Source organism: Oncorhynchus kisutch, unplaced genomic scaffold (assembly GCF_002021735.2).
Source record: "Oncorhynchus kisutch isolate 150728-3 unplaced genomic scaffold, Okis_V2 scaffold1210, whole genome shotgun sequence".
In the NCBI taxonomy this organism is placed as follows: Eukaryota; Metazoa; Chordata; class Actinopteri; order Salmoniformes; family Salmonidae; genus Oncorhynchus; species Oncorhynchus kisutch.
The window spans coordinates 1,873-27,384 of NW_022263155.1; the positions used below are offsets into that span (position 1 = coordinate 1,873).

The 25,512-nt window shown below is 44.4% G+C and overlaps 1 protein-coding gene across 1 annotated transcript in view; it reads left to right on the forward strand.

Moving 5' to 3' along the window:
* The first annotated feature begins 7,031 nt into the window (after positions 1-7,031).
* The window catches only part of LOC109876160 (cytohesin-3), a 61,531-nt gene continuing 43,050 nt past the window's right edge, over positions 7,032-25,512 (forward strand). The window contains exon 1 of the mRNA XM_031817941.1: positions 7,032-7,420. Within this exon, the coding sequence (XP_031673801.1) occupies positions 7,402-7,420 (19 nt within the window). The 5' untranslated portion in view covers positions 7,032-7,401. The remainder of the gene's footprint in view (positions 7,421-25,512) is intronic.

Genomic DNA, 25,512 nt, shown 5'->3' on the forward strand with positions numbered 1-25,512 from the left:
CAGACCAACCAGACCCAGACAGAGTAACAACAGAGACCATGGGACTCATTTGGGCTCTTACATTTCACAGATGAGATCCAAACTTCAGGCAGATCTGATGGCTGTGGCTGAAAAAGAAGTGGAAAGAGATTGGAGTCGGATAACAACAACACATACAGAGGAAGTCCTGCCACACAGAACTTCCTGTGGCCTCTGTTAAGCCACTTCCCCCCTGCCCCCCTTGGACTCCTTTCCGTCTTGCTACCCATGGACTGACCCCTTTCACCCCCCACAAGGAAGGAAGTATCTGTCACCCTATCCCCCTGCCAGACCCAAACCAGACCCCCCTCTCCTCCACCCCCCTCAACCTATACCTCAGTCGGGTATTCTAGCCTGTGGTTTAAGGGGTATTAATCAAATAAAAATGTATTTGTCACATGCGCCGAGTACAACAGGTAGACCGTACAGTGAAATGCTTACTTACAAGCCCTAACCAACAATGCAGTTTAATAACTCGACCTACTTGTAGTGTAGGTAGCACCTACAGCAGTGTAAAGGGGGGGGGGGCAATGCAAATAGTCTGGGTAGTCATTTGATTAGATGTTATGGTGTCTTATGGCTTAGGGGTAGAAGCTGTTTAGAAGCCTCTTGGACCTAGACTTGGCGCTCTGGTACCACTTGCCATGCGGTAGCAGAGAGAACAGTATGACTAGGGTGGCTGGAGTCTTTGACAATGTTTAGGGCCTTCCTCTGACACCGCCTGATATAGAGGTCCTGAATGGCAGGAACCTTGGCCCCAGTGATGTACTGGGCCATTCGCACTACCCTCTATAGTGCCTTGCGGTCAGAGGCCGAGCAGTTTCCGTACCAGACAGTGATGCAACCAGGCAGGATGCTCTCGAGGGTGCAGCTGTAGAACCTTTTCAGGATCTGAGGACCCATGCCAAATCTTTTCAGTCTCCTGAGGGGGAATAGGTTTTGTCGTGCCCTCTTCACGACTGTATTTGTGTGCTTGGACCATATTAGTTTGTTGATGATGTGGACACCAAGGAACTTGAAGCTCTCAACCTGCTCCACTGCAGCCCCGTCGATGAGAATGAGGGCATGCTCAGTCCTCCATTTCCTGTAGTCCACAATCATCTCCTTTGTCTTGATCACGTTGAGGGATAGGTTGTTATTGTGGCACCACACGTCCAGGTCTCTGACCTCCTCCCTATAGGCTGTCTCGTCGTTGTCGGTGATCAGGCCTACCACTGTTGTGTCATCGGCAAACATAATGATGGTGTTGGAGTCATGCCTGGCCGTGCAGTCATGAGTGAACAGGGAGTACAGGAGGGGACTGAGCACGCACCCCTGAGGTGCCCCCGTGTTGAGGATCAGCGTGGTGACTGGAGATTCCAGATTGACCCCTTGCCCCTACCACCTATTGGATAAGAGTAAACAATATAATGGCAATTCCACCTAGCCAATCAGAGGGTTATACTACAAATCAGGATCAATGAGTTACACAGCTAACTTTGATAAACAACCAGAAATTACGATGATTTCTGGATCATTAAGAAAGTTCAAATTAGATGTGTATTTTGGGTTGTTGAGTCTGTTAGACCATGCCCATTTCAAGGCCCCCCCCCCCCCCAAAAAAAAATTGTTCGTTAGCTGGCTAAGTCATTGCTCTTGCTTTGTAGTATATCCCTCATACGGCAAGATAATGCTACAGTATTACGATAGTAAATATATGGCAAGATGAAGCTACAGTATTACCATAGTAAATATATGGCAAGATGAAGCTACAGTATTACGATAGTAAATATATGGCAAGATGAAGCCACAGTATTACCATAGTAAATATATGGCAAGATGAAGCTACAGTATTACCATAGTAAATATATGGCAAGATGAAGCTACAGTATTACCATAGTAAATATATGGCAAGATGAAGCTACACTATTACCATAGTAAATATATGGCAAGATGAAGCTACAATATTACCATAGTAAATATATGGCAAGATGAAGCTACAGTATTACCATAGTAAATATATGGCAAGATGAAGCTACAGTATTACCATAGTAAATATATGACAAGATGAAGCTACAGTATTACCATAGTAAATATATGGCAAGATGAAGCTACAGTATTACCATAGTAAATATATGGCAAGATGAAGCTACAGTATTACCATAGTAAATATATGGCAAGATGAAGCTACAGTATTACCATAGTAAATATATGGCAAGATGAAGCTACAGTATTACCATAGTAAATATATGACAAGATGAAGCTACAGTATTACCATAGTAAATATATGGCAAGATGAAGCTACAGTATTACCATAGTAAATATATGACAAGATGAAGCTACAGTATTACCATAGTAAATATATGGCAAGATGAAGCTACAGTATTACCATAGTAAATATATGGCAAGATGAAGCTACAGTATTACCATAGTAAATATATGACAAGATGAAGCTACAGTATTACCATAGTAAATATATGGCAAGATGAAGCTACAGTATTACCATAGTAAATATATGGCAAGATGAAGCTACAGTATTACCATAGTAAATATATGACAAGATGAAGCTACAGTATTACCATAGTAAATATATGGCAAGATGAAGCTACAGTATTACCATAGTAAATATATGGCAAGATGAAGCTACAGTATTACCATAGTAAATATATGACAAGATGAAGCTACAGTATTACCATAGTAAATATATGGCAAGATGAAGCTACAGTATTACCATAGTAAATATATGGCAAGATGAAGTTATTACCAGAATAAGTATTTTTTATTTATAGATGCTTTATTTAACCTTTATTTAACTAGGCAAGTCAGTTAAGAACAAATTCTTATTTACAATGACAATAAGTATACCTATCCAGTCTATTCAAATATACATGAAGCATGTAGGGGTTGTGGCTGAAGGTCAATTTGGGATTGAGTATCTGAACTCCCCTCACCCCACTTACAAGATAGGAAGTCGCCCCTTCAACCTCCACCCCAGACCCCACTCCCAACCACAACCACAACCACAACCACCCATCACTACCACCACCATCCCCCAACCATATCCAAATCCCCCCACCCAAATCCTCCATCATCACCATCCCCCACCACCACCATCACCATCCCCCACCCATATCCCTTGTCTCAGTCTATGCCCACAAGCTGTAGCCTGTATGAAGAAGGAGAATCATCAACCTAGTTATGATGGAAACCCTTGACTTGTTAACTTTAGAGTTCATTTTCATGGAAATTCACTCTGTGAGGTCAGCATAGAAATTCACTCTGTGAGGTCAGCATAGAAATTCACTCTGTGAGGTCAGCATTGAAATTCACTCTGTGAGGTCAGCATAGAAATTCACTCTGTGAGGTCAGCATTGAAATTCACTCTGTGAGGTCAGCATTGAAATTCACTCTGTGAGGTCAGCATGGAAATTCACTCTGTGGGGTCAGCATAGAAATTCACTCTGTGAGGTCAGCATAGAAATTCATTCTGTGAGGTCAGCATGGAAATTCACTCTGTGAGGTCAGCATGGAAATTCACTCTGTGAGGTCAGCATAGAAATTCACTCTGTGAGGTCAGCATGGAAATTCACTCTGTGAGGTCAGCATGGAAATTCACTCTGTGAGGTCAGCATTGAAATTCACTCTGTGAGGTCAGCATTGAAATTCACTCTGTGAGGTCAGCATAGAAATTCACTCTGTGAGGTCAGCATAGAAATTCATTCTGTGAGGTCAGCATGGAAATTCACTCTGTGAGGTCAGCATGGAAATTCACTCTGTGAGGTCAGCATAGAAATTCACTCTGTGAGGTCAGCATGGAAATTCACTCTGTGAGGTCAGCATGGAAATTCACTCTGTGAGGTCAGCATAGAAATTCACTCTGTGAGGTCAGCATAGAAATTCACACAATCGAAACACTCTAATACAACATACCAACCTGTTCTACTGTGTCGGGTCAAATCATGAGAATATAATGGACACTCCCAAAATAAATGAGGGCATCTCCATGCATGAAAGGATATTGATATTGTTCTAGACTGCTATTTTTAGGGCACCCCCAAGCCAATTCAAACCCTGACCAACGAGGAGAGTATCAGACCTCCTGAAAGCCCTCCTTCCATTCCCCAATGCAAAGGAAGCTACTCCGTCACTGACTTATGGTCAGTTTGGTGTAAGACGTGTAGATTGGTTACTCTCTGATCAGTCAAATGGATATGATATAGATTTAGGATATACAGTATGTGTCTATACACTGTGGACTACATCTCAATCTGATTTATACAGTGAAGACTTTCTCAGTCCTTCCACTCTTTCACACTACATACTGGTACATGTGTGAACCAGTACAGCTATCAGCACCCCCTTCAGTAAAGACTCTTTCAGAATGCTTGGTCCAACTGGTGGTGTGTACTCAAACATCCCAAATGCTATATCAATGCACCCATTTGCTTTATAAATCATATATTCTGGGTTTATATAAATATTGAAAAGATGTTGCCCTACACTCCCCATAGAAAGCCAGTGTGATGCTGTTGTACAGCTGTACTGTATGTAATGCAGCTGCCGCCTGACTGGACTATGAGGTGAATGGGTTTTGGGGGGTAATTTGGGTGTGGGGGTCGTTCGACAGTTAGGGAGTTGGTGACTGAAGGGGGAGGTAACCACTAACCTGCCCCCTGGTGTTACCGTGGAGACTGGAGCATATGAAGTCGTGTTGTTTCTCTGACTGCTCAATCAGGTCACGTGAAGTTGGTCAGGAGCGCCGGGCGCCGCAGCCGTCTCGTCTGACATGAGGGAGAGCGTAATCTGCCAGATGCAGTGCCATGGGCGCCCTCGGGGCATAAGGCAACTGCCATCAGCCCGCAGTGGCACACTGAGAGAGAGAGAGAGAGAGAGAGAGAGCGCCCTGGTAGTCAGCCAGAAAGGCCAGCATATGTTGGGTTTTAAGAAGTTAAACAGGCTTGGGTGACATTTAGGCATTCATTCTGTAGCACAGAAAATATTCAAATCATGCCTGTGTGCTGTGCGTTGTTGAATACTTTGCTTGAATCCCGCCCGGCGGAAAATGGAGAAAGAGAGAAAAACTAAGAAAACACAGAGTTTCCTGGACTGGATTGGACATCTGGGCCCCAAACAGAACCCCCCCCCCCCCCACACACACACACACACCAAACTGAGAGCCTGGCCGGGAGCCCCCACTTCCAAAAGTCCCCCATCTCCCTTTGCGCTCCCTTTTTTTCAAATCATTCCCCTAAACTCCTACTAAACACAGGAACACACACGTTTCCCAACTCTCCCAGGACCCACTCCTCCTCTTTCTTCTCCTCTCTCCAAGCTAAGTGACATGATCCCCCAGCATTATGTTCCTATTAAAACACATGTCTAGATCATCACAGGGTACGCAGAAGGTCCGAGTGCAGAAAAAGCAAACAACGTCTGGATGTGTAGCCACTGGACCATGGTTTACATTCCCACCACCCCTCAGGTCTACCTGGTCTACGCCAGGCGTTGTGAGGTTATCCAGGTGGAACTTCAGGGCCCTGTTTATACTCTAGTTCTAAGCCCAGTTGCTCCACTTTCAGTTGCTGTGGTGTTAAAGGCTGAAAAGAGAGTGTTGATGGATGTCAACTTAACACGAGAGCTGGAGAAAAACAAACACCCACAGAAATAAGTCAAAGGTGACAAAGAGTATGCTGCTCAAAACGTAGTGTAAACTCTTCCAAAAGGCTTCTCGGCTGTCCCCATTGGATAACCCTTCTTAGTTCCAACTAAAACCTGATTCGGTTGCAGGAACCCAAAACGGTTCAACTTGGAACCAGAAAGGTTCTACTTGGAATCAACAACAGTTCTTCAAAGGGTTCTCCTATGGAGACAGCCGAAGAACCCTTTTAGGTTGTAGATAGCACCTTTTTTCAAAGAGCGTATATATCAGTTGAATTAAGGATGACTTGCAGGACCAGCAAACAGAGAGGTGTTAGAGTTTGTCATTTGCCATGTGAACCAACAAGTACTCCATCCCAACCGGACTACACTGGATCATTCTGGATCGAGCTAGTTCTGGTAGTGTCATGCTGATGTAATGTTTAGACTGCAGAGGACTTCTAGAACCAATCAAAGTGGAATGCTGGAGTCTGTGATGTGAGGAATATTCACACAGTTTCATGTATTCCTTTGTGCTTCACATGTTGTTCAAACATAAACTACAGTATGTAGACTATAGGAACATCAGCTGAATGCTTCACACTCCATTCCTTTCAGTTTATAGGGATAGCCTACATAGGGGTTTGTCTTCACAATTGTCTCTCTGTATAAGAAGAAGCATTCAATTCTGGAACATTTTTGTAAGACACATCAATGAATAAACAAATGAAAGAATGAATGAATACATTAAAACATCTGTTCACTATTGACCCCTGGAGTAATGTGTACAGGAAGAGAGACCCCCTTCTTTCTCTGAAGAGGCAGGAATGCCATAATTGAAACCGTGTGTGTTGTAGAAACACAGCCGCAGAGTGTGTGTGTGTGTGTGCCTTTTCCCTGCTATTGGCCTACACACTGGCTGGTTCCCACTGCTTGTGTAAGTGTTTGTTCTGGGCTTGGAATCAGATACCACTTCACTCCCCAGTACCATTCCCTGTCTCATAGTGGCATCCTTGTTTTCTGGATCTGTATTACTGGACCAAGCAGAGATCCTGCCGTATAGCCTACATTGGAGAGGATAATATGATATAATAGTCTAGTTTCTAAAATCGTCAGCACACACACACACACACCCACACACAATGAGCATATTTTCTTTGTCAATGAAAGAAACCAGATGCAGTGACCGTAGGACGGCAACATTGAGAAGTGATTTCATATGTAGGCCTATATTATACATACTTTACCTAATCACTGATCTGGGGATATGATTGAATAATTCCCTCACAGATTACAATACAGTGCAGCCGTTGTACAGTACAGTCACATGAGGGCAGGTCTGTAGTCGCTGCTCCACAGGGCGGGACAGATAATGATGACGTACAGTGAAAGCTGCCTGTCTGTCTAGTGGAGAAGCGGAGTCGTGGAGCTCGGATGGGATAGCCTACTCTCCCGATGCTAGTGGAGTGAAGGTGTATCTGTCGGATAATGCTACCGATCACTCTAGAAAAAAGACGTCGCCGATTCAGTTCCATCTGAAATAGGCTACACTGGTGACGGATATCCAAGCGGATTGCCTCGTGATTCCAGCATTGATGGCAAGAAAATAATTATTCCCCAAAACAAGACGCGGCTTCTGTGGTCAACCTGTCTGCGAATGCACCCTACAAATTAAAACGCGCATTTCGATCATTTACCCCACATTCATACAACAAGTTTCAGCGATCTTACTTGTTTTTTTGGACCTTTGCATTTTCCCCTTCAGCCATGGACGAAGACAATCAAGGTAACGTTACATCCCTTTCACACGCATGTTTATCTTTCATGTGTCGATGTGTTGTTGTGTACACTAGGATCATTCTGGGTAGGCTACAGCAGGACCCAAGGCCGGTTTAATGACAACAATCAGGTTAACACCGTATTTGGTATTGTGATATTTCACATAATAATAATAATAATATAATCTGTCTATGTTTTATGTTACAATATATTTAAGGATTACGTTAGAAAATAAGAAAATAAGAAAAATTACGAAAATAAATAGAAGGCATTTAGAATGTGAACCTTTTATCCCTCTACGTTGAGACACAATTTACATGTTCACCCTCACTCGTGTATGGTATAGCGACCCAGTTATGAGCATGTTTCATGGTTCCATGAGAAGTCATCTGAAACAGAACCATCAGTCATCACACACAGTGGATGTGTAGCGCGCTAATGCAGGATGGAGGGGTATGGATTGACCTATATTCTGCGTAAATAACAAACAGGACTGTCACACTCCAGCGGATAGGCATGATGCCTGTATGAATACATCACTGTCACGAGGCTGAATGCAAAACGCTACTCCCTTGGCTTATTATTAAGACTTTAAGTCACCAGGTCAGTTACACACTCATTCCAGGCAAGCTCAACAGGTCATTCCATATGTAGGGAAGGCTAATTCAAGCATTGCTCAGTGATATATAAAGTTATGAGGAATTGAAGAGTGCTCTCTCTGGCTCAGTTCCATGACTAGATGCTTTGGGTATGAATATGTGTGTGTTGACATAAGCACAATCGGCTCAGTACGCTACACATGATTTGGATATCTCTATTTGAGCCAGAAAAGTCCCGACCCACCTTTTGAGAAAACACTGATCTACAGCTGTTGCAAGGCCCCTTTACTGTTTAGTCCAGAGCTATGTGATGTATGTTGTTCACTGTGGCAGAGTGGAGCGAGGGAAGAGGGTACAGAGCCCTCATTGTGCTGCTATCAAAGTGCTTCCCCTCCAGTGGTGGGTGGGAGACGTCAGCAGCAGCACAGACACACACACACACCACAGACAGACACCACAGACACACACCACAGACACACACCACAGACACACACCACAGACACACACCACAGACACACACCACAGACACACACCACAGACACACACCACAGACAGACACCACAGACAGACAGACATATTGTATGGTCCTGTGATGCCAACCAGATATAATTGACAGTTAGACTGCCGAGAGAGGAAGATCAACCCCCCCCCCCCCTCCATTCCATCCTATCCCTGTTCCCCCTCTCCCTCACGGCAGTCTTCCCTAACAGAGAGAATGAATGAATGGATGGATGGATAGATTGTGGTCTGGAATGATAAGAGAAGTGTCAGTGTGTGTGTGTGTCTATGTGTTGGAGGAGATGTGTGTGTAATATAGGCCATGCTGTTTTCACTCATCTGGAATAACGTATTAATATGTCCTGGAAGGATACGCATAGCGCCACATATGCCAGTTCTGCAGACAGGTGATGAGAGAGAGAGACCACCGGGCTTATTGTCTAGCACGCTTGGCTTGATTTAGGACACATGAAGGACATCATCATCACCAATCATCAGTGATCTCCTCACCCAAGATCTACAGTGTATACACTGTATGCCCGAACAGAACCAGAGCTTACCAGGGTCACTGAGGAGAGACAGCCCAGGGAGGAGGTGATTAGGCTGGGTAGCAGAGCAGGGCAGAGTGGGTGAGAGACGGTTCCTGGCTCTGCTCTGTGGGATACTGTCTGTGACACGCCGGGCGTGGGGCGGTCGACAGGAGTCCTGCTGGGCCAGTGTGATTAACACACACACACACATATAGCATGCCAGACCAGATGGAGAGCTGCCAGAGAGAGAGGGATGGAGAGAGCAGGAGAATGAGAGAGCGGCCAAAGGATAATAGCGAGATCAAGTGGTAGACAGACAGAGAGAGAGAGAGAGGAAGGGAGGAAGAGGAGGGAAGGTTGGAGACAGACCAGAGAGGTAAGGAGGAAGGCCAGGTCAGTGCAGGGATGAGTACATATTCCTCCTTAATCAATTCTTCAGTCTATTACTGGATTTATGTTCAATAAAACTCCTATCTGTTGTGTGATGATTAGCTAACTGTGGGTGGTAGTAGTGATGTGCTGTACTCCTCTCCACCAGTGAGGCCTTATAGGAGAGAGCAGAGCACTCCTCAGTCACACATATACACGTTATAAAACTCATGACAGCAGCAGAAACGAAGGTGATTGAATCTGTCTGACATGCATGACACTCCACAATACAATGCTTCTCCACAGGCACCTGCTCTGATTGGTGCCTCACTGCTGCTTTGTTTAGTCCACTCATTTGACATGAAGCAGAAGACTCTAATGACCAATTCTGAACGGCACATTTGAACAGATTAAATGAACAGTGTGTTTATATATATATATATATATATGAGAGAGAGAGAGAGAGAGAGAGAGAGAGAGACCATATGGGATGAATCAGTGTTTTTATCCCTTTAGTTACGTTCACAGCATGTCTACCGACGGACTGTGTGTATGTTTGGCCACAAACCGCTCTCTTTACTCTGAAAACCGACCGTTTTCATTGGCTACGCTCGTGTACCCGTGCAGCCGCGAGGTTATGCCATGCGCGCTCCAGGCTAGCCGAGGCGAGACATGCCTCCGAGGTGGAAGGTGTCTCAATAGTCTGATATGGCTTCCTCTGCTTGTCTCCTGTCCTTCATCTGCACTAATGAAGAATTGGACATTAAGCACCTACTACACTCAGCCACAGTATTTATTTGACCTGAAGGCCTGCTATGCCCTCTACTCTGACCAACCCACATTCAGGATAGAAGTAGAGGAAGCAACGGTCCCAGACCTTCTCGTGTGCTTGCTTCTGTGGACGGCAAAATGGCTTCAGACAGAGAATGTTAAGGAGGTTGTTTGTTTACGTTTGGTCTGTGGAATAGATGCTGCGTCTCTGGACCTCTCTGTTTACCCAAGGCCCACCCTCTGTGAAGTAGCTAAGAGAAGTGCAGCTGAAAAGTTGATGGGTCACGGTTCAATGACTATATGAACTCTCCACAATTTAGAGCAACTCACGCTTAGCTGGTCCAGCTAGAAGACGTCCCTGCTCTGGTGCAGCACAGAGCGCACATTGTGCCGATCCACCATTTATTCAGGTGGACTGGAGTCCTTCAAAGTATGCCACAGCACAGCGGCCTGCCAAACTGACTGGCCCTCCCAGGGCTCCACTGACCTGACCAGTGGGTCAAGAGCTTGGGACTAGAAGGTTCTCTCTTCATTTTTGTCAAAATTGAGTTGTTGACATAGCCTTTTTCTGTTCAATGTTCTCTACTTATATAGTACAGTAAATACTCCAATTCACGTTGTTAAGATAAAGATTCCTGACACCAGTCAAACCAATGAGCATTCAGAACTTTAAGGCCAATTATGTCAGAATCATTGCAGATAGAACCTTATAGGTCCAACCCACTGGGCACACACTGGTTAAATCAACATTGTTTCCACGTCATTTTAATGAAATGACGTGGAACCAACGTGTTATAGACGTTAAATTGACGTCTGCCCAGTGGGAAGCTCTCAATGTGTATGTATGGCTTGACAACAATAGTGAGGGCACTAAAGCACATACAGAGCTGGAACAGGCTCTAGTTTACTACTGCTGTCCTGCAGAAATAGATTGGATCCCAGCAGGCCAGTCTGGATTTAGACTACCACAATTGCATTAACAGGAAAAAGTAGCAGCCAAAAATAATATGAAGACTACATTTTATTGGTAATAGTGCCTATGTCTCTCTATCTCTCTGGCTGCTGACTGTGGGCGTGGTCAACATCCACTGCTGCCCCAATCAGTTACTTCTCAATCTAACCCTGAAGGGCCACCACCAGTCAGCCAGACTGGTCAATACTACGTCCTATAGCCTCTCTCTCTCCGTCTATCTTAGTTTAACAGTCATTTTCTTTCCAGTCTAAATATACTGTATTTCAGTCTAAATATATATCTTATACATTGATTGGTGGGTTGTCTGGTTTTCCACCCAGGCCTCCCTGTGTGATTCAGCCCAGTGTGAGTCACCTCTGTCAGGCTGGGCTCTGTGTTGTGACTGCTGGGTGGTTGTCCCCACCCTGATGCCCTGCTGGCTGTATAACAGAGACCTTGTTTGGCCTGGTCAATATCTGATCATACAAACAGATACAACAGAGAGGGGGACTTGATACTGTACGCTGGATGGGTTGAGTGGGCGTGTGGCCAGAGGGGTTTCAAGTCAATAAGTCACCATCTTATCATTTAAAACACACTGTTCCTATCACACACACACCCTACTATAGGTCCAAACAAGCAGATGTTTCTATTGCATTTAACCTTTATTCACCCAGGTTAATGTTATCGAGATATGATCTCTTTTTTAAGAGCGACTGAAGGGTGTCAAGTCCACATTTTGAATGGTGGAGCGCGTGCTACAGTTATGTCTTTGATACTGTCCTATACCCCCTACTTGAGTTGAAGTTAAGTTACATTCAATTGGAGTTAGTTAAATTGGAGTTTTGGGATTATTGACAGACGGCCCACATGGAAGTTGAATCAGTTTCTCTCTCAATGGATTTGATAGGGTTTGGAGGGTAGATGTAGCTGCGTAAATGCGCTCTGTGTTCTGTTGTGTTAGGAGAGACTGGGGGAAATCTTCCTGAACCTCAGCATTGTTTTCTCAATCTTTTTAAAAAGGGGTCTAAGAAATGTTTATAAGTGAGTGTGTTGTGTGTGGCAGGAATCTGTGAACTGTTGTGCCCCAGCAGTGGGTTCTAGTGTTGGAGACGCACGCAGAGGTTCTCAATAACAGCCATGATTCCTCTGCAGTCCATGTTCCCTCCCTGGCTGGCTAATATACGGGGCTACGGAGTAAAGGGGTCCACATGAACAATGGTTGAATAGATTAATAACAGACCTAGACCAGGCCAACAATACAGAGGTTTGGGGTGTGTGGGTGGAGGGGGGGCAGCGCGTGTGTGTGTGTGTGTGTGTGTGTGTGTGTGTGGGAGGGAGGGGGATTTTGGAAGCGTAAGGCAAATTGAGCTCTATTTTTCTCCTCTCTCTCAGAGCGTGCTAGAACTCCCAGGAGTCCTGGGTCATATGTTGAAAAGAATATTTGCGGGAAAGAACAGCCCCCTCTCCAGTCTGGGCTTTGTCGGCCCTCTAGTTCAAGGTTCTATCTGTGCCTGTGTGCGTGCATTTGCGTGCATTTGCGTGCATTTGTGCCTGCATGTGTTACATGTTGGTTTTTGGGGAAGGGAAGGCCGACCGGAGGAAAAGGCACGGCTGGAACAGTTATGTAAGGGATCATAGATTGTAAAAAGGAAAAAGGTGTATCCACCCTCAGTCACTACAGCCAGCCAGCATGCCAGGACATCCAGCCCCCCTCTGTCTCCAAACACACAGGATCTTATAACCTCTGGTTTCCTCAGACTAAATGCGTCCTTCAAATGGATGGATCACGTGGTGGCCAGAACAGAGACTATTTATACTTTTATTATTTTGACCATGGTGTTCCTTTTCTAGGGATAGATTGGTGTTGGCTAGGGAGAGGAGTGTATCTTCCTGAAAAATGATTTTATCCTCTTGACCACTGTCTTGTCTTCACATCAGGTTTGATATGCACTGTTGGTTTTTGAGCTCGCAGCTTACTGGAAAGAAATGTACTTTGTACATTTGTGATGGCAGGACACGGAATCAACAGTATAGTGCTGTACTACATAATCTCTCCTCTCCTCTCCTATCTGTCTGTCTCTCGCTCTGTCTGTCTCTCTGTCTCTCGCTCGCTCTCTCTGTCTCTCTGTCTCTCTCTCTCTCTCCGTCTCTCTCTCTCTCTGTCTCTCGCTCTCTCTCTGTCTCTCTGTCTCTCTCTCTGTCTCTCTCTCTGTCTCTCTCTCTGTCTCTCTCTCTCTCTCTCTCTCTCTCTCTCTCTCTCTCTCTCTCTCTCTCTCTGTCTCTCTCTCTGTCTCTCTCTCTCTCTGTCTCTCTCTCTGTCTCTCTCTCTCTCTGTCTCTCTCTCTGTCTCTCTCTCTCTCTGTCTCTCTCTCTGTCTCTCTCTCTCTCTCTCTGTCTCTCTCTCTGTCTCTCTCTCTCTCTCTGTCTCTCTCTCTCTCTCTGTCTCTCGCTCTCTCTCTGTCTCTCTGTCTCTCTCTCTCTCTCCGTCTCTCTCTCTCTCTGTCTCTCTCTCTCTCTCTGTCTCTCTCTCTCTCTCTGTCTCTCTCTCTGTCTCTCTCTCTCTCTCTCTCTCTCTCTCTCTCTCTCTCTCTCTCTCTCATGGTAGATCTGCACACACTGCTTTTTTTCTGCTGTAAAATACAGCCTCATCATGTAAAATGAATGTGTTGTTTAGTTGTGAGGAGAGGCGAACAGGGACCCTCTGCATGACCTGTGTGTGTGTGGCTTTATGAGTGTACTGTATATATAGTGAGTGTTTAGGAGTATTCAGAGCAAAGTGAATGCTGCAGTTACCATGTATATAGTACTCATCCAAAGTAGGTTGGTGGTGGAGGGCTCAGCCCCAGCTGTGTGTTCAGTATCTCACGGTTTCCCACTCCCATGGACCACAATGAGATAGCAGTTAATCTTGTGTGTATGTGCTTTGATGTGTGTGTGCATTCGTGCATTTGTGTTTGTGTGTAAATGGAGAGGATTACCGGCTGCTGCAAGCCCTCTCCATGCTTAAACAAATGGGGGAGATGAGCTCTGGAGGGATGGGGACAGTTAGTAGATTAAGAGTCATGGGCTGGAGCTGCTGGCTGTCACCTCCCTACATCCAACTGGAGCTGATGACTGTCACCTCCCTACATCCAACTGGAGCTGATGACTGTCACCTCCCTACATCCAACTGGAGCTGATGACTGTCATCTCCCTACATCCAACTGGAGCTGATGACTGTCACCTCCCTACATCCAACTGGAGCTGATGACTGTCACCTCCCTACATCCAACTGGAGCTGATGACTGTCACCTCCCTACATCCAACTGGAGCTGATGACTGTCACCTCCCTACATCCAACTAGAGCTGATGACTGTCACCTCCCTACATCCAACTAGAGCTGATGACTGTCACCTCCCTACATCCAACTAGAGCTGATGACTGTCACCTCCCTACATCCAACTAGAGCTGATGACTCACCTCCCTACATCCAACTAGAGCTGATGACTGTCACCTCCCTACATCCAACTGGAGCTGATGTCTGTCACCTCCCTACATCCAACTGGAGCTGATGACTGTCACCTCCCTACATCCAACTGGGGATGTGGGCTGAATGGAGAGACACCAATAAACAGGATACAAACATGACAGAGATGAGAAACCATCCCTCTCTTCACAAATGCAGGATACGTACGTCGCTACTACATTGAGACTTTGGTCCCACATTATTTAGATTGACCATCTATATGGGACTTACTATCAACACGCTATATGTTGATAAGCAAACACTTACTAAGGTTAGGTTTAGAATAAGGGTTAAGGTTGGGGTAAGGGTTAAGGTTAATGGATAGTTATTTGGCATGATGTTGGCAGTTATTGAACATGTACAAACCATCTCCTTAGGACTATCCAAATAAATTGTTACCAAGACTTTCCCCACGTCAATGATGAGATGAAAAGCCTGATCCTTGATCCCCTGACTACATACAGTGCCTTGCGAAAATATTCAGCCCCCTTGAACTTTGCGACCTTTTGCCACATTTCAGGCTTCAAACAAAGATATAAAACTGTATTCTTTTGTGAAGAATCAACAACAAGTGGGACACAATCATGAAGTGGAATGACATTTATTGGATATTTCAAACTTTTTTAACAAATCAAAAACTGAAAAATTGGGCGTGCAAAATGATTCAGCCCCCTTAAGTTAATACTTTGTAGCACCACCTTTTGCTGCGATTACAGCTGTTAGTCAGTTTTGCACATCGAGAGACTGAATTTTTTTCCCATTCCTCCTTGCAAAACAGCTCGAGCTCAGTGAGGTTGGATGGAGAGCATTTGTGAACAGCAGTTTTCAGTTCTTTCTACAGATTCTCGATTGGATTCAGGTCTGGACTTTGACTTGGCCATTCTAACACCTGGATATGTTTATTTTTGAACCATTCCATTGTAGATTTTGCTCTGTTTTGGATCATTGTCTTGTTGGAAGACAAATCTCTGTCCCAGTCTCAGGTCTTTTGCAGACTCCATCAGGTTTTCTTTCAGAATGGTCCTGTATTTGGCTCCATCCATCTTCCCATCAATTTTAACCATCTTCCCTATCCCTGCTGAAGAAAAGCAGGCCCAAACCATGATGCTGCCACCACCATGTTTGACAGTGGGGATGGTGTGATGAGCTGTGTTGCTTTTACGCCAAACATAACGTTTTGCATTGTTGCCAAAAAGTTCAATTTTGGTTTCATCTGACCAGAGCACCTTCTTCCACATGTTTGGTGTGTCTCCCAGGTGGCTTGTGGCAAACTTTAAACGACACTTTATGGATATCTTTAAAAAATGGCTTTCTTCTTGCCACTCTTCCATAAAGGCCAGATTTGTGCAATATACGACTGATTGTTGTCCTATGGACAGAGTCTCCCACCTCAGCTGTAGATCTCTGCAGTTCATCCAGAGTGATCATGGGCCTCTTGGCTGCATCTCTGATCTGTCTTCTCCTTGTATGAGCTGAAAGTTTAGAGGGACGGCCAGGTCTTGGTAGATTTGCAGTGGTCTGATACTCCTTCCATTTCAATATTATCGCTTGCACAGTGCTCCTTGGGATGTTTAAAGCTTGGGAAATCTTTTTGTATCCAAATCCGGCTTTAAACTTCTTCACAACAGTATCTCGGACCTGCCTGGTGTGTTCCTTGTTCTTCATGATGCTCTCTGCGCTTTTAACGGACCTCTGAGACTATCACAGTGCAGGTGCATTTATACGGAGACTTGATTACACACAGGTGGATTGTATTTATCATCATTAGTCATTTAGGTCAACATTGGATCATTCAGAGATCCTCACTGAACTTCTGGAGAGAGTTTGCTGCACTGAAAGTAAAGGGGCTGAATAATTTTGCACGCCCAATTTTTCAGTTTTTGATTTGTTAAAAAGGTTTGAAATATCCAATAAATGTCGTTCCAGTTCATGATTGTGTCCCACTTGTTGTTGATTCTTCACAAAAAAATACAGTTTTATATCTTTATGTTTGAAGCCTGAAATGTAGCAAAAGGTCGCAAAGTTCAAGGGGGCCGAATACTTTCGCAAGGCACTGTATACGGCATACCAATCAGGCATCTTTTTGACTACATATACGGCATTCCAATCAGGCATCTTTTTGACTACATATACGGCATACCAATCAGGCATCTTTCTGACTACATATACGGCATACCAATCAGGCATCTTTCTGACTACATATACGGCATACCAATCAGGCATCTTTCTGACTACATATACGGCATACCAATCAGGCATCTTTCTGACTACATATACGGCATACCAATCAGGCATCTTTCTGACTACATATACGGCATACCAATCAGGCATCTTTCTGACTACATATACGGCATACCAATCAGGCATCTTTCTGACATTCTAACCCATTGAAGTCCAAACAGTCAGGAAAACATTTTCAGGATGGATAAAATATTTAAGTGATAAACTTAAACAATTAAAAGCAGATATAAATGATGTAGAAAAGATAATGGAGCCATGTATATTTAAATAATGTCATCTTTGAGAACTAACAATCATCAAAATAAAATCTAGGCAGTCAAGGAGAATTGAAAATTCCCAAAACAATGAATTTAGCAGTATTCATTTTGTTTTTATGTTTGAGCAAAAGAACACAGGATAGGCCATAGCAAAATGCATAGAATTGCAGGACATTTGCTTTAAAACTGCAACGATTTCTCTCAGCTCCATGGCAAAAGCTGTAGAATTTCAGGAAATGGACTTAAAAATGCTAAAAATGATCTATACGGTGTTTCCTCCGACACATTGGTGCGGTTGGCTTCCGGGTTGGATGTGCTTTGTGTCAAGAAGCAGTGCGGCTTGGTTGGGTTGTGTTTCGGAGGACGCATGGCTCTCGACCTTCGCCTCTCCCGAGTCCATACGGGAGTTGCAGCGATGAGACAATTGGATACCATAAAATCGGGGAGAAAAAGGGGTAAAATAATAAAAAATGTAGCCGCACCATAAGGCCGACCGCGCGCATTGCCACGCACTCTGCCACGCCCCTGCCACGCCCACCACCTAAACCCCCTTTTGATCCAGAAAACCCCTGCCGATGATAATTGGCTAAAGCACGTACAGATCTGGGATCAGCCGAGTCGTCTTGACAGTGGGACAATCTCCAGTAGTGAATAGGATGCACAGTGCAGTGAACTGTGTGTAGCCTGTATCTGTTCTGCTTATACAATACGGAGGATCCAACGTATTCTATTGACCTTTCAAACCTCTCCACTACATTGTGTGGGGATTTGTGAGAGGAGAGCAGAAAGAATGACTCATGTTTTTCATGGTGGGAAGCGTGAAATTAAATGTGAATGGCCTCCAAGGCAGGTCGGTCTACTCAGGCTCTCTGGACTACGTCAGCCTGACAGGCTCAAGAATGGGCCTGCTGATGTCCAAGAGAGCATTGATAACGAGACGTTTTCACGAGGACAGTAGCGGCTCGATATCAAGCTGCATCAACATGCTGTCCTAGGGTGGAATAATACACACACACACCGACACACACAGACACACACAAAGTCAAGAGCGCCTCGGGGTGTAGACAGAGATTTACAGTGGCTCTGAGGCATGGGTCCCTTCACACACACATTTAATCTCCTTTCACCTCTGTCACTTCACATCATCTCTCTGGCTGGAATACACAAACACTACGAAACAAGCCCTCCCTCCCTCTGAGGGGTCACTAGCTACGGAAATACATTATGTGTATGAGATCCCACAGTCATTAATGAGGATCTCCATATGTGTGTCAAAGTGATATTCCAAATATCTAGACGATGGCCAAGTTCACTAACATCATGGTGTTCTCTGAGTAGCTTTTGCAGAGCAAACTGTCATTGCTGATTTTTCATCAGAGGTTTGATGGCTAGATAAGTTATAGCTTAGCATGATATTACTGTAGAATGAGGTGGTAGACAATACCATGTGTATTAGCCAGACGCACTGGTGTGAGATGTCCATAAATGAAATGGTTATACTTTAGAGTTGTTTCCAAGTGTGAATATGGAGAAAATGCTTATTACCAACATCTGGACCTGGATGGAATGATTATATTTGTTTTCCAGAGGCTGTAAATTGTTTCCACTAGTTTTCCCACTTTCCGCTTTGAAAGATATCATAATTCTAGGATTTATTCAAAACGCAGGGAGAAATATTCAGTAAATATGATATTTCACTTATCTGAAGACTTGACAAACTGTACAGGTGGCTATAAATAATAATAAGACAGTGAAAATTGTCCTTCCTCTAGATAAAATACAATTTTCACTATTTAAAATCATCATCAGCATTCCATTTCTCAAGAAAGGGAGAAGCACTTGAGCCCTGTATGCCTGGAAATGTTCAAAGAGCCATAATGAGAACAGTGGCACGTTAAACTCTTGTGTTTACAGCAACAGAACCACCATGTTGGATCATCAAGAAAAGTATTGATCTTATTTCTTGGACTTTCAGTCTTTTTTGAGCAGCTTTGTGTCTTCCACTCTCCTATCTTATTGACCCACTGGCGGACTGCAATAGCATCGAATAGTCCCCCGCGATATGCAACTGTTCAGGGAAGTCAGGAACCAATACACGCAGTCAGTCAGGAAAGCAAAGGCCAGCTTTTTCAAGCAGAAATTTGCATCCTGTAGCTCTAACTCCAAAAAGTTCTGGGACACTGTAATGTCCATGGAGAACAAGATCACCTCCTCCCAGCTGCCCACTGCACTGAGGCTAGGTAACACGGTCACCACTGATAAATCCATGGGGAACAAGAGCACCTCCTCCCAGCTGCCCACTGCACTGAGGCTAGGTAACACGGTCACCACTGATAAATCCATGGGGAACGAGCACCTCCTCCCAGCTGCCCACTGCACTGAGGCTAGGTAACACGGTCACCACTGATAAATCCATGGAGAACAAGAGCACCTCCTCCCAGCTGCCCACTGCACTGAGGCTAGGTAACACGGTCACCACCGATAAATCCATGGAGAACAAGAGCACCTCCTCCCAGCTGCCCACTGCACTGAGGCTAGGTAACACGGTCACCACTGATAAATCCATGGAGAACAAGAGCACCTCCTCCCAGCTGCCCACTGCACTGAGGCTAGGTAACACGGTCACCACCGATAAATCCATGGAGAACGAGCACCTCCTCCCAGCTGCCCACTGCACTGAGGCTAGGTAACACGGTCACCACCGATAAATCCATGGAGAACAAGAGCACCTCCTCCCAGCTGCCCACTGCACTGAGGCTAGGTAACACGGTCACCACCGATAAATCCATGGAGAACAAGAGCACCTCCTCCCAGCTGCCCACTGCACTGAGGCTAGGTAACACGGTCACCACCGATAAATCCATGGAGAACAAGAGCACCTCCTCCCAGCTGCCCACTGCACTGAGGCTAGGTAACACGGTCACCACCGATAAATCCATGGAGAACAAGAGCACCTCCTCCCAGCTGCCCACTGCACTGAGGCTAGGTAACACGGTCACCACCGATAAATCCATGGAGAACAAGAGCACCTCCTCCCAGCTGCCCACTGCACTGAGGCTAGGTAACATGGTCACCACCGATAAATCCATGGAGAACAAGAGCACCTCCTCCCAGCTGCCCACTGCACTGAGGCTAGGTAACACAGTCACCACCGATACATCTGTGATAATCGAAAACTTCAACAAGCATTTCTCAATGGCTGGCCATGCCTTCCTCCTGGCTACTCCAACCTCGGCCAACAGCCCTCCCCCCCACAGCTACTCGCCCACGCCTCCCCAGCTTCTCCTTTACCCAAATCCAGATAGCAGATGTTCTGAAAGAGCTGTAAAACCTGGACCCATACAAATCAGCTGGGCTTGACAATCTGGACCTTCTATTTCTGAAACTGTCCGCCACCATTGTCTCAACCCCTATTACCAGCCTGTTCAACCTCTCCTTCGTATCATCTGAGATCTCCAAGGATTGGAAAGCTGCCGCGGTCATCCCCCTCTTCAAAGGGGGAGACACCCTGGCCCCAAATTGTTACAGACCTATATCCATCCTGCCCTGCCTATCTAAGGTCTTCGAAATCCAAGTCAACAAACAGATCACTGACCATCTCGAATCCCACCGTACCTTCTCCACTGTGCAATCCGGTTTCCGAGCTGGTCACGGGTGTACCTCAGCCACGCTCAAGGTACTAAACGATATCATAACCGCCATCGATAAAATACCGTACTGTGCAGCCGTATTCATCGACCTGGCCAAGGCCTTCGACTCTGTCAATCACCATATTCTTATCAGCAGACTCAGTAGCCTTGGTTTTTCTAATGACTGCCTTGCCTGGTTCACCAACTACTTTGCAGACAGAGTTCAGTGTGTCAAATCGGAGGGCATGTTGTCCGGTCCTCTGGCAGTCTCTATGGGGGTACCACAAGGTTCAATTCTCAGGCCGACTCTTTTCTTTGTATATATCAATGATGTTGCTCTTGCCGCGGGCGATTCCCGCGAAGTTGGAGACTTTTATCTCCCTCACCAACTTTAAACATCTGCTATCTGAGCAGCTAACCGATCGCTGCAGCTGTACATAGTCCATCAGTATATAGCCCACCCAATTTACCTACCTCATCCCCATACTGTTTTTATTTTATTTACTTTTCTGCTCTTTTACACACCAGTATTTCTACCTGCACATGTTCATCTGATCATTTATCACTCCAGTGTTAATCTGCTAAATTGTCATTTCGCTCCTATGGCCTATTTATTGCCTACCTCCTCATGCCTTTTGCACACAATGTATATAGATTATTTCTTTTCTCCCTACTATATTATTGACTTGTTTATTGTTTATTGTTTACTCGATGTGTAACTCTGTGTTGTTGCCTGCTCACACTGCTATGCTTTATCTTGGCCAGGTCGCAGTTGTAAATGAGAACTTGTTCTCAACTAGCCTACCTGGTTAAATAAAGGTGTTCTCAACTAGCCTACCTGGTTAAATAAAGGTGTTCTCAACTAGCCTACCTGGTTAAATAAAGGTGAAATAAAAAAATACAAATCCAGGAAGGCAACCATATGGTTGTTTATAGGTTAGTGATGGATCCATCTTTTCATTTTCAAATCATAGATACATACAGTAGATATGAACCCAGCGTTACTGAACTTCATACAGAACATCTGAGTTCCATCCAGCTGGATCTTTTCAAACAGGAAGCTTCATATTATTTCCTGTATCCTATGTTATTTTGCATGACTGCATTTTCCTATCTCCTCAACATCTGGCGCCCCAATATTCAGCTCTATGAAGCTGGGTCACAGCTGGATGTGACATGGGTTCAGGTGGGTCGAATGCGACAGTGGGACTATATCAAAATATTGTAATTTATATCAAATTGTTAATGTGTTTTGAAAGATAATTGGGGGGGTATTACTGTAGCTAGAGGGGGTTACTATTTTTCATTATTTCCCCAACATATGTAATCCATGTCATATTTATATCTTGTAGGCCTATTCTGATATCTGAAAATGGCATCAGTTGGGTTAAATTGGGGTTTTCTTGAAATCTGTGGTCAAATGTTTGTTTTTAATATCTTATAGGCAGCATAAATATTATCAACTGATTACTGTCGACCTCACTGCTGAAGCTGCATTTAAATGCCACACTAACTGCCCAATGGTACCATACTAAATCACATAGCAACCAATAGGTCTGCACCCTGCACCTTTGCTCCACCAATAGAAAATCTGCATTTCACAACACTTCCTCATAAAGATGCTGCTAGTAACAGTTAAAATGTCTATCTCTGTAAACTTCATCACCATCTTCAGTTCCAGACACACTAGAGAAGTGAATAAAAACCCTCTTATGTGGAGGCGTACAATCTGCAAAAAGTTTTATATAATAACGTCCAGAGAAAAAGAGGATGTCTGACTGACCTCAACCACCCACGTATTCCCTGTGATAAAGTGATCCCAGCTTGACTTTTTTCATGTTTGCTGTGATCTTGCTGTTCTCCTCTCACAGAACAACACAGAGAGCAGGCAACAGCAGCTAGAGTCCTACTTGGCAGCCAGAGTCTCTCTCTTTAGTCTTTCTCTCTCTTATATTCCTTCATGCTCTTTTCCAGATGCGCTGTCTGGATGGCCAGAGCCCAATATAAACAGTTCAGTCATTCAGTGCAGCCTCCCTCAGCCTCACAGGCTCTGTTCTATTTGTCTCCTCAGGGTCTCCGTATCAGACAACTGGCTAGTGGTAGATACACTCCAGTCATTTCCTGAGTGACTCACACTGGAGGACTGTTGGTTTTCTAAGAGAGGCCCTGTTAACATTTGTGTTGTTCTTTTACTTCCTTACTATTAATACTATGACTAATAGTAGTGATAGTGGGGGGGGTGAGGCTTCTGAACCTCACAATAGAATACAGGACTCTCACGTGCTGGCAGTCATTCACTGCTGTAAAGCCAACCCAATGGAGATCTCACCGTTCCAGTAGGCCTTTTATATTCCGTCCACCATATAGGAATTCAGAGATTGCCGTGCATGACAACTTCCAAGCGCTTGTTCCTTCGCCAACCACCATCTACTCTAAAGTCTGACCCTAAATGACTTGATGATTGATAGTCTGTTATAACCTCTGCTCATCATTGGAGGTTCAGAGGCGTATCTCCCATTATTATCTACAGTCACTGTCCCCGGAGCTGTTTTATTGCCTCCTATAAATGGTCCGATCCAGTGGTCACACTGTTCTCTGATCAGTGGTGTGTGTCCTAGGGTGACTTTGGAGTAGACGCTGTAGTGTGTCCTATGGTAGGGTGACGTTGTAGACTGTAGTATTTGTGTCGTAGGGTGACATTGTAGATGCTGCTGTAGACGCCGCAGGCTCCGTTAGTGAGCTGTGCTACTTTCCCTCTCCAGCGCCAATCAGTAATCTTCACACAATGTCTGGCCTGACACACAATACAGACAAAAGTCCTTGGTTGCTTTAATTACAGCCTAGGGCCAATGCTTCAATTAATATTGTCTAAATTAATTTAAAGTATTTTTTGTATTATGTAAGTATTCTATATTTAAGTACTGCGATATACAGTATACAACAATATGGATTGTTTTGTCGAGAACGGTAGTAGAGGTCTGAACGGTGCTTCCACAGTATCCCCTCTATCCTCCTTTAAGTCATGTGTAGGATAGAAGGGGCCCAGGTTGTGCTCTCATGCCCTCATGCCATACCCAGCCTCCCACCTAGAAGTCTCCCCTTGGAAAAGGAGACATGGCCCCAGCAGGATGGTGCATGCACGATAAGATAAGAAGGCCCCTCTGAGGTAGACTCATGGCAAGGGTATTTTAAAGGGGTAATCATTGGTCACAACTTAAAACATGCAAAACTCTCTAAAAATGTACTGTAAACTCTCTTTAAAAATGTGCACTGAAAAGAATGCAGGGATACAGTCCTAATATACTCATTCACAACATATGCCTACCCCAAGCCATAAGACTTCTGAACAGCTAATCAAATGGTTACCCAGACTATTTGCATTGTCCCTCCCCCCTAATAACACTGCTGCTACTCTCTGTTATCATCTATGGATAGTCCCTTTAATAACTCTACCTACATGTACATATTACCTCAACTAACCAGTGCCCCCGCACATTTACTCTGTACTGGTACCCCCCTATATATAGTCTCGCTATTGTTATTTTACTGCTGCTCTTAATTACTTGTTACTTTTTGTTTCTATTCTTATTTATATATATTTTTTAAACTGCATTGTTGGTTAGGGACTCGTAAGTAAGCATTTCACGGTAAGGTCTACAACTGTTGTATTCTGCGCATATGACCAATACAATTTGATTTGATGTTGTGATTCGCTCCATTAATACGCAGGAAGTGACACGTGAAAGGAGGATCATCAAGAGTAATCGAAGGCAACCACTGCAGTCAGCGCCTGTAACTGAGAAGAGATAAAGAACAGGGGACCCTGCTGCCAAAACGACTAATCTCATTTGTTAGGAAGAGCATGACACATGATGACCCCAAAATAGACCAATTACGGCCCCGTTTTCATCTCCGGAAGGGAAGCGGATGTGTTCCTTTTAATGTGGATTTTTGGCAAACGTTAGCAGTAAAAACGGTGATCTTGTTTAATTCCATATGAATAAGTCATCGTGGCTGGTGCGCTTTGCTGTCGAGATGGGTTTAGGCTTACAGGGGGAGCGATTTGTGTTTCAAGCCTCTGGGGCTTTTTGATCATTAACAGCTGTGTTGTGATATATTTGTTTTTGATGTTGAAATCCCCTTTTATTTGGGGCGATGTTTGGATCTCAGAAATAGCAGAAATGACAGCAAACATTCCCAGTGACTGTCGCCGACTCAATCAAGTGAAATATGCCATTGAATACAACATGAAAGCAAGAATGAGTTGCACAAAATCAGAAAATTACACGGCATATTTTTTTGGTGTAAATCAATGACAATCCAAACGACTGAACCAAACTATACTGAACAAAATATAGAAATGCAACAATTTGAAAGGGTTTTTCTTAGTTACAGTTCATATGAGGAAATCAGTCAATTAAAATACATTAATTAGGCCCTAATCTATGAATTTCACATGACTGGGAATGCAGATATGCATCTGTTGGTCACAGATACCTTTGAAAACAAGGTAGATAAAAAAACAGTAAGTATCCGGTTATGACCACTATTTGTCTCATGCAGCGCAACACATCTCCTTCACATTGAGTTGATCAGGCTGTTGATTGTGGCCTGTGGAATGTTGTCCCACTCCTCAATGGCTGTGCGAAGTTGCTGGATATTGGTTGGGAACTGGAACACGCTGAAGTACATATCGATCCAGAGCATCCCAAACATGCTCAATGGGTGACAAGTCTGGTGAGTAT